The 23301-nt window shown below is 28.5% G+C and overlaps 7 protein-coding genes across 9 annotated transcripts; 2 read left to right on the top strand and 5 right to left on the bottom strand.

The window, feature by feature from the left end:
• Positions 1 to 31: 31 nt before the first annotated feature.
• On the bottom strand, positions 32 to 1674 carry LOC122630805. Its single transcript, XM_043815740.1, has 4 exons — positions 1335 to 1674; positions 650 to 1052; positions 298 to 523; positions 32 to 220 (listed from the first exon to the last, which is right to left on the bottom strand). The coding sequence occupies exons 1-4, from the start codon at positions 1672 to 1674 to the stop codon at positions 32 to 34; spliced, it is 1158 nt and encodes a 385-aa protein (XP_043671675.1).
• Positions 1675 to 4211: 2537 nt separating this feature from the next.
• Positions 4212 to 6936, bottom strand: LOC122630806 (dnaJ homolog subfamily B member 12). Its single transcript, XM_043815741.1, has 8 exons — positions 6612 to 6936; positions 6127 to 6277; positions 5824 to 5969; positions 5608 to 5748; positions 5349 to 5482; positions 5151 to 5266; positions 4873 to 5036; positions 4212 to 4761 (listed from the first exon to the last, which is right to left on the bottom strand). Exons 1-8 carry the CDS (start codon positions 6742 to 6744, stop codon positions 4646 to 4648), a joined length of 1101 nt encoding a protein of 366 aa, XP_043671676.1. The 5' UTR covers positions 6745 to 6936; the 3' UTR covers positions 4212 to 4645.
• Positions 6937 to 7791: 855 nt separating this feature from the next.
• Positions 7792 to 9526, top strand: LOC122630470 (trans-1,2-dihydrobenzene-1,2-diol dehydrogenase-like). The gene is made up of 5 exons (XM_043814986.1): positions 7792 to 7953; positions 8231 to 8432; positions 8511 to 8802; positions 8911 to 9308; positions 9378 to 9526. Exons 2-5 carry the CDS (start codon positions 8231 to 8233, stop codon positions 9479 to 9481), a joined length of 996 nt encoding a protein of 331 aa, XP_043670921.1. The 5' UTR covers positions 7792 to 7953; the 3' UTR covers positions 9482 to 9526.
• Positions 9527 to 9557: 31 nt separating this feature from the next.
• LOC122630471 (ubiquinone biosynthesis O-methyltransferase, mitochondrial) lies at positions 9558 to 11392 on the bottom strand. Of its 3 annotated transcripts, none has more exons than XM_043814987.1 (5): positions 11254 to 11392; positions 10796 to 10867; positions 10148 to 10640; positions 9843 to 10023; positions 9558 to 9756 (listed from the first exon to the last, which is right to left on the bottom strand). In XM_043814987.1, the coding sequence occupies exons 2-5, from the start codon at positions 10855 to 10857 to the stop codon at positions 9644 to 9646; spliced, it is 849 nt and encodes a 282-aa protein (XP_043670922.1). In that variant the 5' UTR covers positions 10858 to 10867; positions 11254 to 11392; the 3' UTR covers positions 9558 to 9643. The 3 variants fall into 3 exon arrangements, with proteins under 3 accessions (XP_043670922.1, XP_043670924.1, XP_043670923.1); XM_043814989.1 differs by lacking the exon at positions 11254 to 11392 and adding an exon at positions 11050 to 11186; XM_043814988.1 differs by lacking the exon at positions 11254 to 11392 and having other exon boundaries at positions 10796 to 10925.
• A 356-nt stretch (positions 11393 to 11748) lies between these two features.
• On the bottom strand, positions 11749 to 13858 carry LOC122630469 (pre-mRNA-splicing factor CWC22 homolog). The gene has a single exon (XM_043814985.1). The coding sequence runs from the start codon at positions 13751 to 13753 to the stop codon at positions 11927 to 11929; it is 1827 nt and encodes a 608-aa protein (XP_043670920.1). The 5' UTR covers positions 13754 to 13858; the 3' UTR covers positions 11749 to 11926.
• Positions 13859 to 14276: 418 nt separating this feature from the next.
• On the top strand, positions 14277 to 15901 carry LOC122630474. Its single transcript, XM_043814993.1, has 4 exons — positions 14277 to 14433; positions 15060 to 15272; positions 15361 to 15553; positions 15679 to 15901. The coding sequence occupies exons 2-4, from the start codon at positions 15066 to 15068 to the stop codon at positions 15792 to 15794; spliced, it is 516 nt and encodes a 171-aa protein (XP_043670928.1). The 5' UTR covers positions 14277 to 14433; positions 15060 to 15065; the 3' UTR covers positions 15795 to 15901.
• Positions 15902 to 16910: 1009 nt separating this feature from the next.
• Positions 16911 to 21760, bottom strand: LOC122630473 (terminal nucleotidyltransferase 4B-like). The gene is made up of 8 exons (XM_043814992.1): positions 21031 to 21760; positions 19848 to 20018; positions 19287 to 19644; positions 18978 to 19124; positions 18581 to 18774; positions 18302 to 18455; positions 18054 to 18192; positions 16911 to 17970 (listed from the first exon to the last, which is right to left on the bottom strand). Exons 1-8 carry the CDS (start codon positions 21387 to 21389, stop codon positions 17771 to 17773), a joined length of 1722 nt encoding a protein of 573 aa, XP_043670927.1. The 5' UTR covers positions 21390 to 21760; the 3' UTR covers positions 16911 to 17770.
• Between the last annotated feature and the right edge of the window lie 1541 nt (positions 21761 to 23301).

Here is a 23301-nt window from a genome sequence, read left to right as displayed (position 1 = left end):
TTGCTGTGGTTTTCCGATTATGAAAACGTGACTAATGAATGATAACGTTTATGTTGAGATTGGTACATCCGGAAGTAATATGATCGATCAAGCCTTCGTGAAGAACGATACAATCACCGTTCAAGAAAACTTCTCGCGGTCGTTGGGCTGTTCTCAGCGAATTTACTGGACCCGTGTACGTTAATGATCGAAAACTTTCATTATCGATATTATCCACGGCCTGTTCAAAGAGCTTTTGTTCTTTTAGGCTGTAACGTGTATTTGATAATATCGTGAATAATGAATAGGTCAACGTACTTGAATACTACATCGGAGAATATTTGCGGCATTTCCGATATCCAATCCCGCGACCCAGACGATTATTACATTCTTTTCGTATTGACCTTCTCCGCTAGCATAAACCTCGTCGGAAGGTGAATAATGATTTATGGTGTGTAAGCGAGCAGCTAATAGAGGAAGTGGTAGACGGTTCCGGTATTTAGGATTGATCTGATTACTATTGAATAGCCTTGAAGCAGAATCTCTTGTAACAACATATAAATTCACGTTAAAGATACGTTCTACCGGTTAAGTCGAATTCGTAGAAGCGCTTGTTGCTTAATCAAAATCGATTACGAACGTTCATCGATGTCATAATTGTTATACTCACGATAATTTACCAGATACCAACAGAAGAGCTAAACATCGACTGGTATCGTAAGAGAGTGCTGCGAAACTAATGATCAACGTGCTTTTCACACCAGGTTCAACGCTCAGAATAGGTACTTCCGGATGATCGAAAAGGAAATGATGCGTAAGTGACGAAAATGCAACGTTAACGTCACAATCGATGCGAGGACAGCGTATCGGTCGACGAGAACATTCCCACGTAGTCTGTCCGTTCAATTTAAATTCGGAATTGTACCGATCTCGTTCGTCCTTCCGTATTATGCTACAATAACTGTCTTGCTGGTGATATCTGCCATTGCTTTGTTCCACGTTAGAATCATTAGAGTAGGAGGTGTCCATCGATTCGGGAACTTCAACTTTACAAGACATCGCTTTGTTCCCTCCTACAGATAGATATCGTGTTATTGTAAAGTCCAGCATTTTCTTTACTTTATCTACCATATTTGGGTATATATCGGTTCTTATCGTTGTCGCAATTCGTTTGTACTTATTACTTTCAGATCGTACGTTTATAAAAGAAAGAACGGTCATCGGGTGCCACTGACGTAGCACTTGACATGTTAAATTATAAACATAATAAGAAGAATAGGGTTGGAAGAGAAAAGATTAAAAAAAAATAATATGAGAGGATGGAATCAAAGATATCTGCGTTACGTGGCGTTGACCTGATTGAAAGGAAAAGTGCTCTATGCAACGACGACACAAGAGATGTCCTTGGGAAGAAAAAGAAGCTCGTTCGAAAGCAACGTTCGTCTCGTCTGAAGTTCTCTCGGCAATACTAAGATGACAAACGGAGCACAGACCGAGTCTCGTCTCTGGTTTAATCTTTGAATTCGCGTGACGATTCGATACCATCTCCTTCTCTTCTTCTTCTTCCTCCTCCTCCTCCTCCTCTTCTTCGTATTCCTCTTCTTCCATCAATTCCATAGAAATTCTTTTGCTATCGTATGCCCTTTCACTCCTCTGCAGCTGTTTGCTGCATTTAACGTAATGCTGATAATCCATTTCCTTAGAAAAAATATCATCAATTTAATTTGTCTGCGTGTTTCATTCGATCGTTTCAAAAGAGTTTAGCATAAAATAGAAGCGCATTGTATGCGTGTCTCCGTATAATATCTCCCCTTAATGCGTTTCGAGTGAAATACCTTTGGTAAAAATAAATTATATAAAAAAATGTACTCTTTAAATTAATATATATGAGGATAAATTTTCACGTTATATGGTTCACCCTGTACATATATATCTACACACACACAGAAAGAGATCTAGGGAAAGAACTATATTCTCTTTCCCTCAATTCGCAATGACGTTTTCTTCAGTCACGTGCCTTTCGTTGATTTTTGATCGTTCGGTCATCTGCCCCATTACCACGATGATCTACCATCCTCTCCATTTCTTCTGGAGATTTCTTAGGTCAATGTGTTTATCGTTCGGCACGATAACCCCTGCTTGATAATGCGTCACGTACCTTCGCTATACCAGCAATCGTACGACTGCAATCATGAAAGAGTCGACTCGTTTTTCCGTTATCTAAAATATGTATGTATTTGCTATAAATGGAAAGATTGTAAAATCAATCGGACGAAAATATTTGATTTTGCGAAATACAGAAACAATGATGTGCGTTCTTGCAACAAGGAGACGTTTCTTTTTATTTCCTATATTATTATCTTTTTTTCTTTTCTTATTTATTTTTTTTTTATTTTCATCGATTAAGCATTTTGCGAAAGCATTGCGAAAGAACGTGTTATGGTTCTTCGAAGATCAAACTTACTGGTTAAAGGTGAGGTCAGAGAAATGACCGAGGAATAATAAAATTGTATGACGTAAATCTTGTTAACCCCCGTTCAAAAAAGTTTGAAACGAAATTTGACGACGTTTTGAAGCAAGGCATCGTAAGCAAACCTTACGACAACAAGACGACGCATCAAGATATAATGGTCGGCTTACATCGAACGCAAGCGTAATTATAATGACCGTTTTTGCATTTATTGTTTCCCCTGTAATTTATTTTAATTTAATTTTCTACCCGTTAACCGGAAGGACCTTGATGTATGTATAGTCTCCTGATTAGAATAGCGAGGCCATGTTGGCAAAGAAACAAATTCCGGTGATTCCGGAAAGTCGAGGTGTCTGTCCGTAAATTATGTGCATACACATGTGTGAATCATACAAAATGTCTATCGAGTAAAAATTTTTCTCTCTCATTCCCGTGCAATTTAATCAAATATTACAAATTACAATTATCGATCTACGATATCTATCAACGACTGCGCATTAATAACGAATCATTACTTGCTGAGAATATCTTTATTTTCCAATCAAGTAATAATATTTTATGATGTACGTAATACATAAATCATTGCTTAATAATATTTTATATGTAAATAAATAATTATAATGAGAGTTGGAGAAATAGAATACGTTATGATAGTATCTTAATTATAATGGCGATTATATGCAGAATTGGAATTTTTTATATTTACTAAAAATTGCATATATTGCATCAATGAAAAGAGTGTCTCAACGAAATACAATTTCCTCGAGATATGTGTATTATTGTTGAAGTAATCTAAACCATTGCACAATGATTAAGATTAAATATGTGTATATTAAAGTGATCTAAAATAATAGTGTATAGTATTAGATAAGCTATGCCCTATTTCATTTCACCATAATCTATTGGTAGAATGTGTTTGTTTAAAATTTATAATAAAAGTTATAAGTAAATAACAATAGATAGACTATATTGAGTTCAGAAATATCGATCTAATTTCCGTCTATGATATTTGCATTACTTATTTATTTTTAAAGATCTATTTTTTATGATTTGTAATTGCATACAAATCTCTTTGATAATAACTATTTATCACCTGTTTTCATATAAAAGTTTATAATGCAATAAGATATATACCTAACTAATCTACTCTGAAAGAATTAAATCTCTGCATTTAATTTTATAAAAGCAGACTCTCTTGTACATTATTTCTCTGTATGCATTGACAGAATCAAATTTTATAGTCGGGAATAATTTTTGTTTTATCCATAGTAGTTCAAGCAAAATAATATATAAGATAGGATGCATTATTATGCACATAAATTATATTAAACATATTTTTATAACAATTATACGTTATTACTAAGATCATTTTTATGTCGAGTTAATTTTTAAATTTAATATATTCTAGATATTTCAATTTCTTTTTTATACAGATTCTGACAATAATTGCAGAAATTAATAATACTTCATAGTGGAAACTTCAATCTTGACTGTTCTGTATTTATCTTATAAGACAGTTTACATTTATTAATGATTTGCTTCTTCATCAACATGCATAGATGGTATATCCATTATTTACTACCATACAGCCAAGAGAAGAGTCTTTTTTAGAAACATATATTTGTATATATATATATATATATATATATATATATATATATATATATAAAATAATAGTAAAATAAAAAGAAATAAAATAATAAAACTTTACATGACTTTAACATATTTTTTTCACTTACATTACTATAAAAAACCGAATTTTAAAAAATTAAGAATTTTTGATGTTTATTAAAAAATTTAAGATTATATGAACAATTTCCGAGTCGTAAAGAACATCGTTCAATCTACGAAAATAAATAACTTTTATGATTACTTGACTGATACGATCAATCTAAAAAAAGCTAAATTTATCTCATCTAATTGCATAATATAAATTCAATATCATTTTACTAGTGGAATTACCATTAAATGGGCTATTCAAATTTTATCTTCTAGCAAACAATTAACAATTTAGATACGGATCAAACATCATGCATGGTCCATATTATTAATGACAGGCTATGCAAGGCGCGCGATGTATGACAGTAGATACGAACATATAACTCAACGTCCTGCGTCACACTCAAAATAAATATGCACGCGTGAATATAATATACATCTATCTACAACACAATTTTAATGAGTTACATGAATATGCTATGAAACTTCTTGTAATTCTTGTAATTTTTTACAAGAAGGTGTATCAATGTTTTTAGCTTTAAGAAACATTTCTTGATCTTGAAAACTACGAGCCTTCCATAACAGTGCGTCCTCTACAAATAATAGAAAAACAATCGAGTTTTAATATATAATATTTTTATAATACGAATTTTATATTATATATTTGTCATTCTAAAAACACAGCAAATTATAGATATACATACTATAATTTCTTTCCCTATAACATGCTTGTCTCAAGTTTAATAAATATTCTTCTTGAACCGATATTTCTAATCTGTGCAAACTGCCTTGATATTCGTTATGAAAGTTTTCCTTGACGTAATATGGTATTTTCAATTGTTGGGTTTTTCTTGCTATAGAATATTTGCTACAAAAAATAAAAATGTTAATAGTTTGAAATAAATTTTACACCATTCTTTTTCAGTCTTAAAATCATCTAATAAAAACTTATTCATATGATAATTAATAATGAATTACTTACGCACTAGGATGTAGACTATATAAAGGATCTGATATAAAAAAACTGCTCATCATAGATATCAATATTAACAACAAAAGAAGTAATGATTGGACAAATGTAGTATATCCATTTGCTTGCTGGAAGATTAACAATTATTGATAATTTGTTATATATAACTTATTAAATAACATTTATCTATATATATCTTTTTTTTAATACCTGAGAATGAGCATTTTGAGCTTGTGTTTCTTGCTGCCTCATCCATCTACCACCTGTACGTCTCATATAAAATTCTTGCTGAGGTATCCCTCCGCCAAAGAACATATTAAATAATTCTTCTGCTGTTATATCAGCTATGTAATATAATTAAGTATCGTTAATGTTATATTATTTAAAACACAGTTATATATACATTATATATATTTATATTAAAAATATTTAAACATGTTTTTATTAAAGTCCTTTAATATCAGATTACCTTCAAAACCACGTGTGTAATTATAATGGGTATAATTTTGACGAGCTTGACTACTTTGTAATCGTTCCTCTTCAGGACCATACAGATCATATTGTTTCCGTTTTTCAACATCCGTAAGAATAGCGACAGCATTTCCAATGGCTTGATTTTGGAATTATATCACTTTTAACTTAATTATTTTTTTAAATTGTTAAAGTTTTTTGTAAGATAATTTACCTTTAAATGATTCTGCAGCTCCTGGAGCTTTGTTCTTGTCAGGATGTAACTGAAGTGCTAGCTTTTTATAAGCTTTTTTAATATCGCTATCTGTTGCATCTTTACTTACTCCCAAAATTTCATAATAATCTTTACATTTTTTAATTCTATAAATATTATTTATAAGATTAAACAATGATAAATATATATATACATACATACGCACACGTATACATATATATATTTAAATTTATACTTTTTTATATATACAAATTTGCAATTTTTTGAAATTACCTTATTAATTATATATAAATATATATGTACCTTTTTACAGCTTCAAATTGATCTTTTGTATATTCAACGCTATTCTGGGCTTGAGAACTTTCTTTATTAGTAGTATGTCTCTTTCTAACGGTAGGTTCTGATTCAGTTTTCACATTTTGTTTTAATAGAGATGTAACTTTTGTTAATAAATCTATAAAAGTAGTATATACTTAACTATTAACAAATTATCTGTTCTACAGATTACACAATGAGTTAATTATTTAATTTCATTTTATCCCAGTATACTACGCATATATATATATATATATATATATATATATATATATATATATGTATTATCAAATATTATAAGAATAAAGAAATCCATGTTTCATATTTAAATTACAATATTGATTAAATCTTTAACCGCATATTTTATTTTGTAAATAATATCTGTAATTGGTACTAAGTAATTGTTTATACCAGTAAACAGGAAGCGTTTAGAAATGAAGTAACGAAATCGCATAGACAATTCTTTTTCTCACCTTCTGTTTTTTGCGTTGGATAAAGTTTTTGTGCTTTACGTATGAATTTCTCCGCATCTTCAAATTTTTTTTCTCGTAGATAACGTTCAGCAAGTTCGACACAACGTTCTGCTTCATCTTTATTACCGTCCATGTTACTCTCCCCGCGAAATTAGTGTGAGAGAGAATAGAATCAATTGAAATGACAGAGCAGAATAATAAACAAACTCAATCAAGTCAATGAGGTAATTTCCTCGACCTAATAATTTAATAAATTATATGATGAACATTGCGCATGATAAGAGCCACGAATGTATTAACGAACAACGACGAAAAAATGTACGCTTGCAGTTAACCGAAAATCTCGATTGTGACTGGACAACGTTTATACATATCACGTGACGTGTACATATACCTGCGGCCATCAATGTTTCTACAGAGATATTATTGGCTTGTCAAATTTTCACTACATTACTGAAATATATTAATATTGTTCGTTATAGAATAGGTTGGAACGGATAATTTAAGATACGAAAAAAGTAAATTAAATTGTATGGATTGAAAATCTCTACCATGAATTAATTAATGATTACAGATGTATTTTAATTACTTTTTATCATAAAGGTTGTTTTCCATTAAAAAGACAGGTATTTGGTAATAGTACTTTCCACTTTTCAACTTCTTCTTTTTTGTAGAAAAATTAATTCGATTATTAATTTGTCAATTGTAATAATATATATAAATAGTGATAATATTTTTCTAGTAATTGTTTTTTTTTTTTTTTTTAGTCACTGCACTTACACTCGTAGTATGTAACATAATACAAAAAATGGCGCGTATTCATTGAATGACACAGCATATAAATATATTTGTCATTACATTAAATTAATGCATATATTTTGAAATTTACGCGTGTATTAAAATTTAATGCATCAGCATATCAATATATTAGTTCATTTATCGCAGTACTGTTAGTATTAATTTATTATTACATAACAATTATAAAGCTTTATTCATAGCAAGATTTATTCTCTTTTTATCTATGTAACTATATAGAAATTATACCATTTTATTATATTCATATGTATAATTAAAAATATTTGTAATGTAATCAAATAATATATTTTAATAGTTTAATATTTAAATTATAATATTTTTATTGTATTGTAAATAAATGGCTGAAGATAAGTACGTCATTATTGTTTTTGTATTTTTTCATATGGTTATCATGAATAGAATATACACTTATATATTGCTGTAGCCCTTATCTAACAGATATATGAAGGACATTCGTTCATATAATAATTATCTATAAAACGTGACTGTTAAGGAAAATACAAGAAATTAATATAACCTTCGCAAAGTAAGTTAATTCAATTAATTGTTAAAGCTACTTATAATTTCATAAAGAAATTCTATTGAAAACATTTTTTTTAATCGTTTCGAGATTTTTGAGTTTACGATATATGTTTAAATTGATTTATATTGATAAGGAGAAATTTAGAAATTCTGGGAAATAAAATTATATAAAATATATAACATTTTTTTAAAGATAAATAATTAATGTTTTTTTATGATTCGTATTTGCAAAGTTAACATTAGAAGCAAATATGTATCTAAAAGTTTATATTTCAAATTAGATGGCTACACGTTGGGGTATAGCTACTGCTGGAAAAATTTCACATGATTTTGTAACAGCTTTAGCAACATTACCCAAAGAAGAACACGAAATAATTGGTGTTGCAGCAAGAAATTTGACAAGAGCACAAGCTTTCGCAGCACTACACAATATTAAAAATGCTTATGATAATTATGCAGCATTAGCAACAAATAAAGATATTGGTATATAGTTATATATTATCATATTTTAAAGAATATTCATATAAAAAATAATAAATAATTTTTTTAAATATTTATCAGAGGTTGTATATATTGGAACATTGAATCCTCAACATTTTGAAACAGCAAAGTTAATGTTAGAACATGGAAAACATGTTCTTTGTGAAAAACCATTAACAATGAATTTGAAGCAAACAACAAGATTAATACAACTTGCAAAAAGTAAAAATCTTTTTCTTATGGAAGCAATATGGAGTCGTTTTTTCCCAGTTTATGATGCTATTCAAAAAGAAATTTCATCTGGCAATATGGGAGAAATTCTTCAAGTTATTGTTCCATTTGGATTTAATTTGGAAAATGTTGAAAGACTCAAGTATGTAAACAGATACATTTTTTTTTATTATTTTAATAATATTCCTTTATAATTTATTGTTTCTATAAGTATATTAAATAATTATAATAATCTGTGTAATACTTTTAGTACGAAAAGCTTGGGTGGTGGTACTATATTGGATTTAGGTGTATATTGTTTGCAATTTGTTTGCATGGTTTTTGGTAATGAAATGCCACATACAATTAAAGCTGCTGGATTCTTAAATGAAGAAGGAGTAGATATATCAACTTCTGCAACTCTTTTATATAAAGGAAATCGTACTGCCACTATTCTAACACATAGTTTATTAACTTTACCTAACGAAGCTTATATTATTGGAACAAGAGGTACAATACGTGTACCAAATTTTTGGTGTCCACCTAAAGTACATTTGCCAAGTGGTCTTGTGCATGTTTCCTTACCAGAAGTCAAGCAGGAAATGAATTTCATAAATAGTGCAGGATTATCTTATCAAGCTGCTGCAGTTCGTACTTGCCTTCAAAATGGTATTCTATTATATAACAACTCTGAATATACAATTTTTTTTTATTTAACAAATATAACTATTTTTATAGGTATGACAGAACATCCAAAAATGTCTCACAATACATCTATATTAATTGCAAAATTGGAAGATGAACTTAGAAAACAAATTGGTGTTGTATATCCTGAAGACTAATTTAATAGATATATTTGATTATGTATAAATGTAAATTGATATATAACGCATACAGGAATTATATTATATATCTAAATTATATTAAAAAAATTAATTTTTGTTATAATTTACATATTATAATCCATAACAAATAAACATTGTTATATAAGCAATTTTGGAATATTATTGTTTGATTGCATGAAGCGCATAGTTTATTGAAGTGTTTGATGACCAAGACCATTCATATTTTATTGGATTAAAAATCATCCCATGAATTAGTTTTGTCTTCAAACCACCTAATATATAAAAATATTTTGTTAAAATAATATACTGAAGAATTTGTAACTAAATAATAATCTTATCAATCTATATTATATCTTACAAATTTCTAAGAAACGTTGAACTTCTTCTGGCGAAATAAATTTATCCCAATCATGTGTTCCAATTGGTACAAGTTTCAATATATACTCTGCTGCAATAATTGCACCCAACCAAGATGGTAAAGTTTTATTTATGGTAGTAATGAACAGTGATCCTCCAGGTTTTATAATTGTCGAACAAGACTAATAATTTATAATTAAAAGCCAGAAAATATAAAAAAAAACTTTTGTTTTATAGTGCTTAATTTTTACAAATAATAATAATCATTTTTACATTATAATTAAATTTTACATTATAAGTACTTACTTTAAGAAATAATCGTTGATCAGCTACATGTTCCAGAACTTCAGAAGCTACCACTGCATCATATTTTTCTATATTTTCTTTTTCAAATTCTTCAATGGTAGTTTGAATATAATTTAATTTTCCTGATAAAGTGGAATCCAATGAGGCATGTTCCTTTGCAACATCTATCAATTCCAATGAATTATCTATTCCTGTTACTTCTGCTCCTATTCTAGCTAATGGTTCAGAGAATATTCCTCCACCACATCCAATATCCACAATCTTTGTTCCTTCTAAAGGTAAATTTGTATCATCTTTAATAATGCCTGTGTTAGCTAAGCCATCTCGTACAAACTGTACTCTAATATGATTCATAATATGAAGAAGAGCTAAGTGACCATTGGGATCCCACCATTTATTGTTTAATTTTCCAAAAAATTCTATTTCTTTCGAATCTATAGAAGATCCAATTGGTCTTATACTGTTTGTTACATATTTAGGTGTTTCTGATGAACTAAAAATATATTCACTATTATATATAATAATAAATATTAAAACATTTTAATTAAATAAATCATTATCTCCAACAAATCTAAATTTAATAGTACTATTATCTGCTAATCACACATTTCTTTTATTCTTAACTTAATATAATCATTTTATACGTACTTATTACGCAAAATAAATTTTCCACCCATATTTCGTAGCATCACAATTTTTAAAGACTTCATAATTCACTATCTATTTTAAAAAATAATTAAATAATTTGTAAAAGCAATTTATATATATATATATGTGTGTGTGTGTATATAAGTATATTTATAAGTTAATAAATTATTAAAAATAAAAAAATATATAAATATTGGTTATGTGATTATTTAATAAAATGCAATGAAACTATGTAATTATGTAATAAAATATACTTTGATGTTTTATAGAAAAACAGTTGATAATACGTTTAACTTCAAATAACACGATTAGAAAAATATTTTTCTTTATAAACCAGAAAATTATCAATAATTATCATAATAATCAGATAAGTTCATTAATGATATTGTTCTTTTTAATTAAAATCAGAATCAATTGCTTGGAACACATTATAAATGTATAATATATTAAAAAATTACACTTGTCGGAGATGGAAAATAACCTCGTGACCATACAAATATTATCTTTATTATCACTGATGTTATTTACATAAGATTATTTATGCTTATATTCTTAATTTAACAATCACTACTACTGTTCTTGCCCGAATATTATCAGACTTTTTTTCGATGTGGCAATGTCCGATAGTATTGAGAAAAATAGTAATGTAGCAGTAGTAGTGTAGTACAGTACTAGTGTAGTAGTGTAGTGGTGTAGCAGTAGTACTAGTGTAACAGTAGTCTAGTGTAGTAGAATAATGTAGTAGAGTAGTAGTATAGTAGTATAGTAGAAGTGTAGTTAGGTTTTTTCTAAGTTAGGATTATGTCCTTACCAAAATAAATATAATAATAATAATAAATGAATTTAAACAGAATTATAAATTAAATATTAATAAACATAAAAAATTATTGTTTTTTTATAAATGGGTAATAGAATTTCCTAACAAACCTATTATATTCGCATGCAAACTTTAATTATAAAATCTTATAACTTATTTTTAAATCCAAACTCATATGATCAATTATTCAAAAATTTTTTATATAAAAAAAAGATTTATGTTAATATTTATTAATTTATATTACAATTTTGTATCTTTATATTACAAGTTAAGTTATATTACATGAAATTATTATATACATTAAAAACTTATAATCACGATTTAAGATGTTCTCTCAAGTCATCTGTTAGACCCCCTAGACCAATAGATGTGAAAAAATTAATAGCAAAACGTGTATTTTTTGGATTATCTCTAGGAAATAATCCACTGAAAGCTTCTTGCAATGTCACATCTTTAACTCTTTGATTGAGTTTCGAAAGACCCATATATTCAGAGAGTTCTTGGAATAATATTTTGATAAATATTCTATTTGAACTTGTAGTATCTTCTTCATTTAACTTTATACATGATAATACTTCCCATGATATGGAATCAGTAAATAACAAATGAGCAAAGAATTTTGATACATTTCGTAACTTATTAGTATCTAATCGATGTATCGTGTGATAAGAATCTTGAAAAATTTGTTCAAATGGTGTCACATAAATTTTGTTAATGGCGCAGAATCGTCCTGCTAAAAGTCCAAAGAACTTTTCATATGTACGCATTTCTGCACAGCAATCTAAGAACATATGACAAAGCTCAATTTCTTGTCCTGGTTTTAGTTGCATTTTCATTAATTTATGAGCACATTCTTCAAAATCAAGTGAAGAATGTATTGTTAAATAAATAGTTCTTCTAAGAGCAGTTAAATTAGTTTCTGTATTATCTACAATAACACCTTCTTTCTCCTCTGCAGTCTCTGCATTGCTATCTTCATCTGAACTTTCTTCGTCATCCTCTCCCGCTTCAGAATCACTATCATCTGAACCAAGAATTTCCTTGCTTAATTGTTTATATTTTTCTTCATTAGTCACATAATCACTATCAAATTTAAAAACATTTAAAATGTCTTGCGAATCTATTGCTTCATCTAATTGTATAAGATGTGTAAATTGATTTTCCTCTTCAACAAGATCTAGTTCTTGGGGAACTGCTTGATGATCTTTGAAACCATCTTTCCGAATTTGAAACATGACTTCAATCATATATTGTACACGTTTATCTAATTGACCCTCGTGCAGTATATTTCTCAACATTTCAAAAATGGCCTCTATACCTTTTCTAGATACTTCCGTTAATTTCATTCCACATTCCTTTAAAAATGCTATAGCAACTTCTACAGAATCATCTGTAGGTGTCTCTACAAGTAATGTTAAGATTTCTAAAGGTAAAATTTCATGTGCTACGCGTTGATTTAAAAGATGCGCAACAAATGTTCCGGACGATATACAAAGAGGTTTGTCATTTCTACGGAAACCACGCTTAAACTGTATAATAAGACGTTTGAGTATTAATTCTCCAATATTAGGAAATTTGGAATTAATAATAGCTGTTAATGCTGCATAGACAGGAGTGAAAGTTGGAGAAGCAGCTTGGGCTTGTATAATAGAACGAGCTAATAAACCTCTTCCTCTAACAATATTTTCTCTTAGAAGCTCTCTTGTTATAAGACCAATATTGCTAACATTAACTTTGTTAATGCATCCATGAATAGATTTTTTAAGAGCCTCCCAAGCAATACGTTGATAAGCAGCACCAGACTTATCTGTAATATTTGCCTGCATCATACGTAACTTGGCAGGTGGTATGTAAGCCCCTCCTGTTTTTGCTGTCAGGAGATCAACAGTTCTTTTCCGATTGTTCGTCATTGTTTCTGTTGTATGCCTTTTCTCCGAATGTTTCTCTGATCGTTTCTCCGAATGTTTATCCGAATGTTTATCCGAATGTTTATCCGAATATTTATCCGGGCGTCTATCCGAGTATCTTTCCGAATGTCTCTCCGAACGTCTTTCCGAACGTCTTTCCGAACGTTTTTCCGAATGTCTATCTGAATATCTCTCCGAATATCTTTCCGAACGTCTTTCTGAATGTCTTTCCATGTTTTCTTTTTTTATTATACGACTAAACCTCTCAAATTTGCAGTGATACGAAGCGAAACGAGAATTAACCTAAGATCACAACAAACGCATTGAAGAAAGCGTAATGTGATACATCGATCTATTATTGCGCCATCTGTATTACATATACTTAACTAAATTTTAAATATTATATATACCATGTGTAAATTTATATTATATTATGAACGATGTGTTATTTTTCTCGTAAATATATTGTAATACTGTTACGTTACAATATTTATAAATTTATAAATTTCGTTTTCTCCTCAATTAAAATACATGGTTATATTTAGGTCAGTATCAGCTCTATTGATTAATTTTCCAATAAAAACAAATATAGAATCCAGCGACCAATAGAAATTTAGCAAGTATGTATTCATTCGTTCATGTATCGATACAATAAGCGCATAGTGAGAATAGTGTTTCCCTATTGAGCTCGTAGTTCATATTTTGTCCATATCTGTCGCTGAAATCGCATGCGCTACGAGCGGTAGGTGGCGTACAGTCTTAAAGGTGAACTATAAAGCACTATTTCAGGGTATTGACGGAATATCTATCGAACTTGTAAATTTCTGGTTACACTCTAAAAAAGTGTAGCAAAGGAATGATCTAATCGTCTTATCAACGGCCATCTTTTGGTTGCCTTGGGTAAAGTGTTACCTGTAAGTCATAGATTTTTAATATCATTTTAGAGATTCAAATGTTTTTCTAAATGACATTAAATTTGTATGTTAAGAGAGATTTTCATGAATTAAGAGTTTTAGGTATTCTATATGTTCTTTTCACTTTAATAGTTATTTAGATGTTAGATAACTTTTTACATATATATTCGTACAAGATTTTACTTATTTTCGAAATTTGTCAGATATCCATTCAAGATTGTAAGAAAGTACGAAAAATTGACTAAACTCATTTTTAGTTTAGAAATTTTAAAAAATTATAAACTTTTTGTTTTAACAATCTATTCGTACATACATCCTTGTAACAGAATTGCATATACATATATCTGTTGGTATTTTTGACATTTAAATTTGTACTTTTTCAATAAAAAATATTTAATGGGTAACCTATCTTTATTGAAGATTACATCAATTTTTTAAATTACTTATAAAATGATCTTGTATAGCATATTTTATCTTTTTATTAAAATTATTCTAGACAATTTTTGGTATAGAAAAGAGCATATGATAATGAAAGTATATAATAAAGGTTTTATTAATTTACACATATCAGATTTTATGCTATGGTAATGAAAAATATGAAATTTTTGTTTTCAATAATGTTTTAGTACAAAATGAATAATCTAATGAATAGCCGTGCTATTCTAAATTGTTTGCAACAAGGAAGCAAACAAATTGTAAGGAAGTCGCATTATGCTTTAAGTACTGTTGGTAACAGAGACATTGTTGGTTCTGGATATAATAATACACCTGCATATGTAGATCGCACAGATTTTCCAATGCCTGCAATCCGTTTTAAAGCTAATACTCCAGACGTGCTGGTATTTATATTTATTAATTAAAATAATTAAAGGAAAAAAAGTATGTACTCTATTGAAAGTTCTATATATATTTATATTATTCGTATAGGCTTTAAGAGAAAAAGAAAAAGGAGACTGGAAAAAACTTTCAATAGATGAAAAAAAGGCATTATATCGTGCCAGTTTTCGTTGTACATTTGCAGAAATAGATGCACCTACAGGAGAGTGGAAACTTGCTATAGGATATGGATTAGTAATTACATGTATTGCAGTTTGGTATTATATGTTCTATAAACTATATGGTAAAATTTTATATACTTATATATATACTTTACATATATTCTTAATATATTAATATTATTAATAATAGTGACTATGTATGTGTGTGTGTATTTTGGCCAAGATAAATATTCATCTTTTATTTCAGTACTCCCACCTCTACCACCTTCATTCGATGAGGAGAATCAGCTCGCTATGTTAGACCGTATTATAAAACTTGACATGAATCCCATAACAGGAATTACTGCAAAATATAATAAATAATATAATACTAGGACAAGTAGATGAAAATATAATTGTATAATATCTTAATATGAACGTTCCATGTACAAATTATTTGAGGAAGTTCAAATAAATACTTTAAGATTACAGCTTCTGTCTATGTATATACATACATTTATATATATATATAAGTTTTTTATGATACTAATTTAAATTTGCAGATAAATAAACAATAAAAACATTATTACATTCGAAATATTGCTCTTTTTCTAATTTATTTTTTAATGCTTTCAATAGACAATAAATTCTAAGAGATCTTGAAAAAATTATATGGTTAAAAATTTAGTAAAAAGTATTTAAATTAAAACATTTTTAATAAACAATTAATATTTTAATTAAATTCATTCACAGCGTACAACACAATTTACTCATGAATGTAATTAAATGATAATAAAATATTGAATAAATAGCATATGTGTTAAAGAAAAACAAACTTTAATGTTACCCAGTATTCAACTTTTATGAACATAAATGACTATGAAATAAAATTTTGTGTAAATACAAAAACTTTTTATACAAAAAAATAATTTATTTCTAATATTTTAGCACCTAATTGTATGCTGTAAAATGGTCAATTTATAAGTTATTGAAATGATCAGAACTTATTGATTACTGGAATGTCATTGTCAATATTAAAATAAATACAGAGCAATTCCCAAGCATAATCATTTGAATATAAAATTATGTCAAGGCCTTTTTGCATATTGTCAGAAGATTATATTGTATAGAATTTTTCACAAAATGCAGTGTCATATAACTGATTGATCTGTTTTTGTGTGGTGCTGACATATATCGTCTTTTTATTGAAGAGTAATACAATATTGTTGGGGGGATATAAAAAGATATCAAACATTGTTAAGAAATCAGACAAGCTGTATACAAAATAAATACATCTGCAAAAATTGCGTTTTCAAGAAAATACTACAAAAATTGAAAGCAGATTGCTATAATAGTTATGCACATTTTTTTTTTCATTATTTTGATAAAAATTTTTTTTACCCATTTACGAACCTATGATTTCAATAAAATCCAAAAAATATACTAAATTATTATTATCAGAATTATGTTACAAAAAGAAGTTTTTTTTTCTTTTTTTTTTCTTTTTTTCTTTTTTTTCATGAATGTGGCTCTCACATGCATATTAAATATTACTGTGATAATATTACTGTAACAAACACTATTTTTTAGGTACATACAAAATAAAAAAGTTTAGTAGATAACTGTTAGACTTATTTTTCTATGTTTGATTATGTATATTACAATATTTACATTAGGTAAGTCCCAATATCACCATTTTTTTTTTTTTCTTTCACCCTCTTATTATAAGAATATAGTTTCATATAGAAAACTAAGTCTTTATCATAACTACAAGAGCAAGTTTTACAGTTTCGTGAAATTCTTAAGAAAAATGTACCGCAACTAATACTCAGAAATATCAATCGTATTATATATAAATGTATTACAATGAGTTTTTATCTGGGTATGAACACAATTGCTATTCAAAGGTGGCAATAAGTGTGTAATGCTAGAAACAATATTTAACAAAATATTGTTACATTTTTTTTTTCCTTATTTTATGTGCAATATGTGCATTAATGCAAACAAAATTTAACCTAGCCTAATTTGAATTATATTACAATTCTGTACGCGCGTCTTTGGTACACAAGCTCTCGTACAGAGTGAAATATATTCTTGGAAAATGAAAAATATAGCTACTTCAGGGGTATCTTTTGTACTGTCAAGAATAATATCGTATTCGAATTGCAAATGCTTAATTGTAAATATTAACCCCTTCTGCAGACTGAATGGAGAAAACTTACAAGGATGATGTCGCGACAGAATGATTTAGTTAATATGTGACAAAAATGATTTGCTGTCGCTTTATCACACGATCATAATATTAAACTCGTGTCTTAAGTGATATTTTAACATTGTTCAAAATTATTTTGCACAATTCATCACCGTACACAATCTCCAGGACCACGTTGTGTTACGCATTGTTTCTTTCTCTTCAATGTGTGTGGTCTTGAATTTGGACTGTGACTAGTGCTATTGTTATGACTACCATTACTGTGAAGATTATGCTTTATTTTATTTTGTCCACCTATATTATTATTTATTCCACGATAATTTCCTCTAGAACTGTGCTGATGATTTACTGTGAAGAATAATATTTTTATATAGTAAATAATTGTATATACCATGCATCATTATATTTTTACACATAACAAGTTCACATACAGTGAGTAGTTGTTTTGAAAGGTTTCTTCCATTGAGAATGATGATGAGGTTGTTGATTGTTAAATACATGCCGCTCTTTAACATTTTCCTCTACTTTTCCACCTGTATTTGGTGAATTTCCACGACTACATTCTGAATCCTTCAAAATAAAAAAACAGATCCTTGTCATATGTTAATCACGAATGTATTATCATACTTTATATAATATAGGGGAAATATTATTTTTTACGATAAATTAACAAATTTACCGTGTCACTAGCTGGTGCTGAGAGAGTGGATGCATCAGATCCAGTTGAGCTAGACAGCGAGTCCACTTCACTCAGTGGTACTGGGAATGTTTCTTTAATCCATCTACGATACTCTATTACTTCATCTGTCACACGAATTATTCTTCCCAATATACTGTATGTACAATAAAGATAATTTTGTTTAAAAAATTATATGAAAACTTTTAATTTTTCACAAACAAAGTAACTGTAATGCAGAGTTATATATAAAACTTCTATTATGATCTAATTCAACCTTACCTTACTTTATTTGCATCATTAACTAGAATATTTAAAGGACTGACTGCCTGAGAAAGAACGTAATATGCCCAATCGAATGCATCCTTTACATACAGAGCACCATAACTACTACGGCCTATATCATTACCAGGTGTAAGTGGATCTTCTATGCATAACAAAGAAGGTCGATGTCCATCTATCATATCTCTTTGAACCTATAATTTATTAAATATTTAAAAATATTTCCACAAAGGCAATATTATAAAGTACATATGTAAACAATATGTAAATAATCAATAAGTAAAAATATTTGTTGATGACGAATTATTTGAGATTTAATTTCTGTTGATATAATATACTACTTTTTATTGATAAGTAGCATTGCTATTGCAGTAGAAGCATCATCAATATACATTACCTCTTCTTTAGATATGTAAGTACCACCATCTTTTACTCGAATGCCTGTTTTTACATAATTGAATTTCCTACCATAGAGTTCCAAAAATTCAATCAGCAATACTCCCAGATTAGCATTTGAGCAATAAGCATTTTGTCTAGGATGTAACTAAAAAAGTATTCAGTTCTTTATAGTATACATTCTACAGTATATATTCCCTTAAATTCATTACACAAGTAATGAATTATACAAGCGATGAATTTATTTAATATAATATACAAAATGATTTTATATAATATACAAAAAGTTACTTAGTTTACAAAAACTTACTTGCAGAAAACTGATGGTCATAAGTATTAAACTGTATGAAGAAATGCCACCAGTAAATACTTCATTAAGATCTCTTTGTAATAAAAACTGTTTCAGTACCATAACAAGCTTTTCTAGTACAGGAAACCGTCTTTTAAAAGAGTTTATCAATTCTGCTGATTTTACACCATTATTCATGTTAAAACTAATGTCTACTTTAATTTCTGTCTCTTTATCAGTAAGTTTGACAATTGGAACACTGGCCTTATCCAAAACTTTTAAAGAAGATGGTTCAGCAATATTTTGATCTAATAAAGCACGTTCCAATGTACGTAATGGAAGATTTGTCCACATTCCAATTACAACTAAATCTATGTCACTGTAAAAATTATTGTTTTTAAACAAATTATGATTATTGCCAATATATCACAAAGAAGAAAGAACACATACAATGGTATTCAATACATATTTATGTATATTTTAATTCAAATGATAAATGCAAAAGAAATATAGAAAATTTTATATTTTCATAATTAATAGATCAAAGGAGATCAATTATAAAAATTCTATTATATTACATACCTAGTGGGTAAATATAGACCTGTACGAAAACTTCCAAATACTTCAACTTTCGAATCTGGCCAAAGATCATATATTACTTGTTCTATACGTTTAACCACTCGCATTCTTAAACTATGTTCTTCATTGGATGGACACATATATGAAAAGAAATCTTCTATTTCTTCGTGTAACCTAAGTAAGAAAATATCATTTGCATATTTTATGCAATGCTAAAATAAAATTCATTCTTTTTGCTTTATTTTTTATAATTATAAAAACATTATTTTTTATAACTATTTTGTCATAAAAATGATATATTTAGTACAATATCAATATTTTTTATATATTTGTTTAAGATATAATAATATATTTGTTCTTATGTCTTGTTATCATTAATATCATACAAAATCAAGTAGAATGATAAAAAATTCAAAGCACATTATCCTTTTATGAGTGTAATATCTTTAAATATTTACATATGATGCAACATGCAATATTCTTTATATATATATATTCATGTTTCAAATTATATATTATATATTAATTTTTCACTTATTATCATTACCTGTTAATATACAAGTACAAATGTCAGATATTGAAATATCAATATTATATATATATATATATACATATATACATATATACACATACATACATATATATATATATCACTTTTCCATTGTATGAGAGCATAAAAATTGTTTAGAAAAATTTTTGCAGAAAATAATTTAGTAATAATTCCCTGGTTAAATAAATAATCATGTCAAAAATAGTAATGAATAATGGGCAAAGAAAAAAAAAATATTAAGCTTTAGACAAGTCTATGTCACTCAAGAAGTATTTTGACTGATCATTAATTCCAGATTCCATAAATATTCTATTATGTAACTATATATCCTACAAGAGGCAGCAGCATGGTCTACAACTTATTACTAACTAATTCTTTTTTATTCTAATAAATAAACAGTAAAGTATATCATTTGTTCTCGAAGTAGGAAATCGATCGATCGTTCGTCGTACCTCTTCAGTCATACTGTGATTTTTTCAGGAGGGTTGGAATAATTTTGTAATATTGGGCCAGTAAAGTAGAATGGCAATGTACCTAACCTTATAATGCCCATATGGACAAAGCGTATATCTCCGTATATGGATATCGTAGAAATAACATAATGAACAAGGGTTAGAAAGGTGATGGAGTGCTCACCCAATAACTCCTTTAGAATAATGTTTATTAGGCACACGCCACGGGCATCCACCGTATTCTCCGACCAAGGCATCATAATTGTAGTTCATGCCGTAGGTACTAGCACGATTATCACCTTTCCTACGTGATGGGTTATAATAACTATTGCAAGTATTTTGCTGACCACGATCTCCCGTACGATTATTCACCGAGTCGAAAGCTATAAAATCCTGCTGCATTTTAACGCCCATCACATTCGACGACGAATCGTTCTTCAGGGTTAAGATATCGAGACCTTTCTCAGCTTCCCAAATGTGTAACCATAAGTCCTTAGCAGGGCCGAACTGCTCCGGTTGATACCAACCGATAGTCGGATCCATTAAACAGTTATGGATTCCGTATCCGGCGATTAATCGTTTTCGCACACTACACTACGATTCCAATCTTAAGTCAACTTTAATTGAAAAATTATCTGCTTTATTGTAACCTGCGAACACTACGAAATTCATACATACAGCCGATGAACGCAAACAAACTACGGAGAGGTTCATGTCGATGTACTGCTTTGAGAATGGGAGTAGTCCGAGAGCCATAATATCAGATGGCGCTCAATTCAAAAAACTCTTCATCATTTTGCACTTTTTTTTTGACACTATTAATCTATTCCACCATACATCATATTTTTACTTCTAGTTATATGTTTCTAATCATCGAATTTACATAAGAAATCTAAATACAAATGTGATTGGAAAAAATATCTTTCGAAAATATCTCATCGAGTTTCCTTTACATCGTAAATCTTTCCAGTTCAAATTTATCTTCGTGATATAATATTGCCGTTAAGCTTTAAAAGAAAAAGAAAAAAAAAAAAAGAAAAAAAAGAAAGAAAAAAAAAAAGCAAAATTCGATACGTGCGAACTTCTTTATGAGAAAACATTTTCTATAATTTTATTGTGCTAAAAAAATGTGTCAAATATGGACGATTGATTTTATCTAATTTCTTAATTGATGACGTTGGGTCAGGGTTGTCAATAAATCATTGTCATGTCCCAGAATAAGAGGGTATGTAATATAGAAAAGGAATTTTGGAAAAAAGTATTCTATTCTAAAAATGACTTTTTTTTAAGCTTATTTATAATTGAGAATGCAACGATTAAATAAAAGTTTTCCCTTTCTGCTTGATCTACTTTCAACGAATCTACCTGAAATGGAGGGTTGTAAAACGTTCTATTTCCCTAGTGCTTATGAGAATCTCGAATATCTAACACTCTCGAACGATATATAAAACAGAGTGTTCTCACCATTTTTAGACGATGGAAAAATTGTGGAAGAATAGAACGTTCGATCTGCCTCGACGGAATTTTCTCGTACTATGAAGACTTCAAACGAACATGCGAATCGTCAACCTCTTTTCCTTTGGATCCTTTTTATAAGAAGGATTTTAAATGAACTCTTAGATATTATGTTACTCTGATATTAGAATTTCCGAAGGTAGGTGATATATATTCGCAGATTATAATCATTTAATATCGGAGTTATCTAGACGAAGAAATTTAATCTTAGAGTAAAAACATATAAGATAGGAAAAATAATAGGCAATTATATTAAGAAAGTATTTTGTCAATAAATTACTAGATGTCGCTACTAGCAAAATGAATTATTATTTTTTTTTTTTTTTAATTAATTCTCTCTTTTATTCTCGTTTATATTCTAATTATACGTATTACTTTTTTTACTTATGATAATCAAGTTTAATTTTTTTGGATGATAAATATGTAAAGTGCACGTTTCACGAAGTCTAAGAAAAATGTCAATGGCCTTCTTTGTTATGGGACTCTATAAAAACATTTTATTTACATATGTATCAGTCTCTTTATTTCTCTTTACTATGCCATATGCAAATAACTTTCTATATCTGTCTAAACTATTTATTATCTATGGTAGATCGTAGACAACAGTTACGTTCGATGGACGAATAAAATGTAATAATTAGAGAGAACTAGAAGGAACGCGGTCGACCATGTGTGAATACGAGTTTTACCATTCGTAGCATAATTTAATATGGCGGCTTTGGCAATACTGCTGTTGGGACCAAATGACCACGCGTCTCGTTGAATTGTCGTGCCTTGAACTACGTTCGTCCGAAGTGCCTTTTTCTTTTCGTGATTTTTTATGCTTTTCGTTAATTTAGAGTATACATATATTTAATTGGTAGAATTTTAAGAGATATCCCCGTGGTGTTCGTGTTCCTCGATAATTGTTCCTGTGAAAAAGAGAAAACGGTAAGTATAT

The sequence above is a fragment of the Vespula pensylvanica genome, chromosome 7 (genome assembly GCF_014466175.1).
Source record: "Vespula pensylvanica isolate Volc-1 chromosome 7, ASM1446617v1, whole genome shotgun sequence".
Taxonomy (NCBI): domain Eukaryota; kingdom Metazoa; phylum Arthropoda; class Insecta; order Hymenoptera; family Vespidae; genus Vespula; species Vespula pensylvanica.
This window is presented reverse-complemented; position numbering and strand designations above follow the sequence as displayed.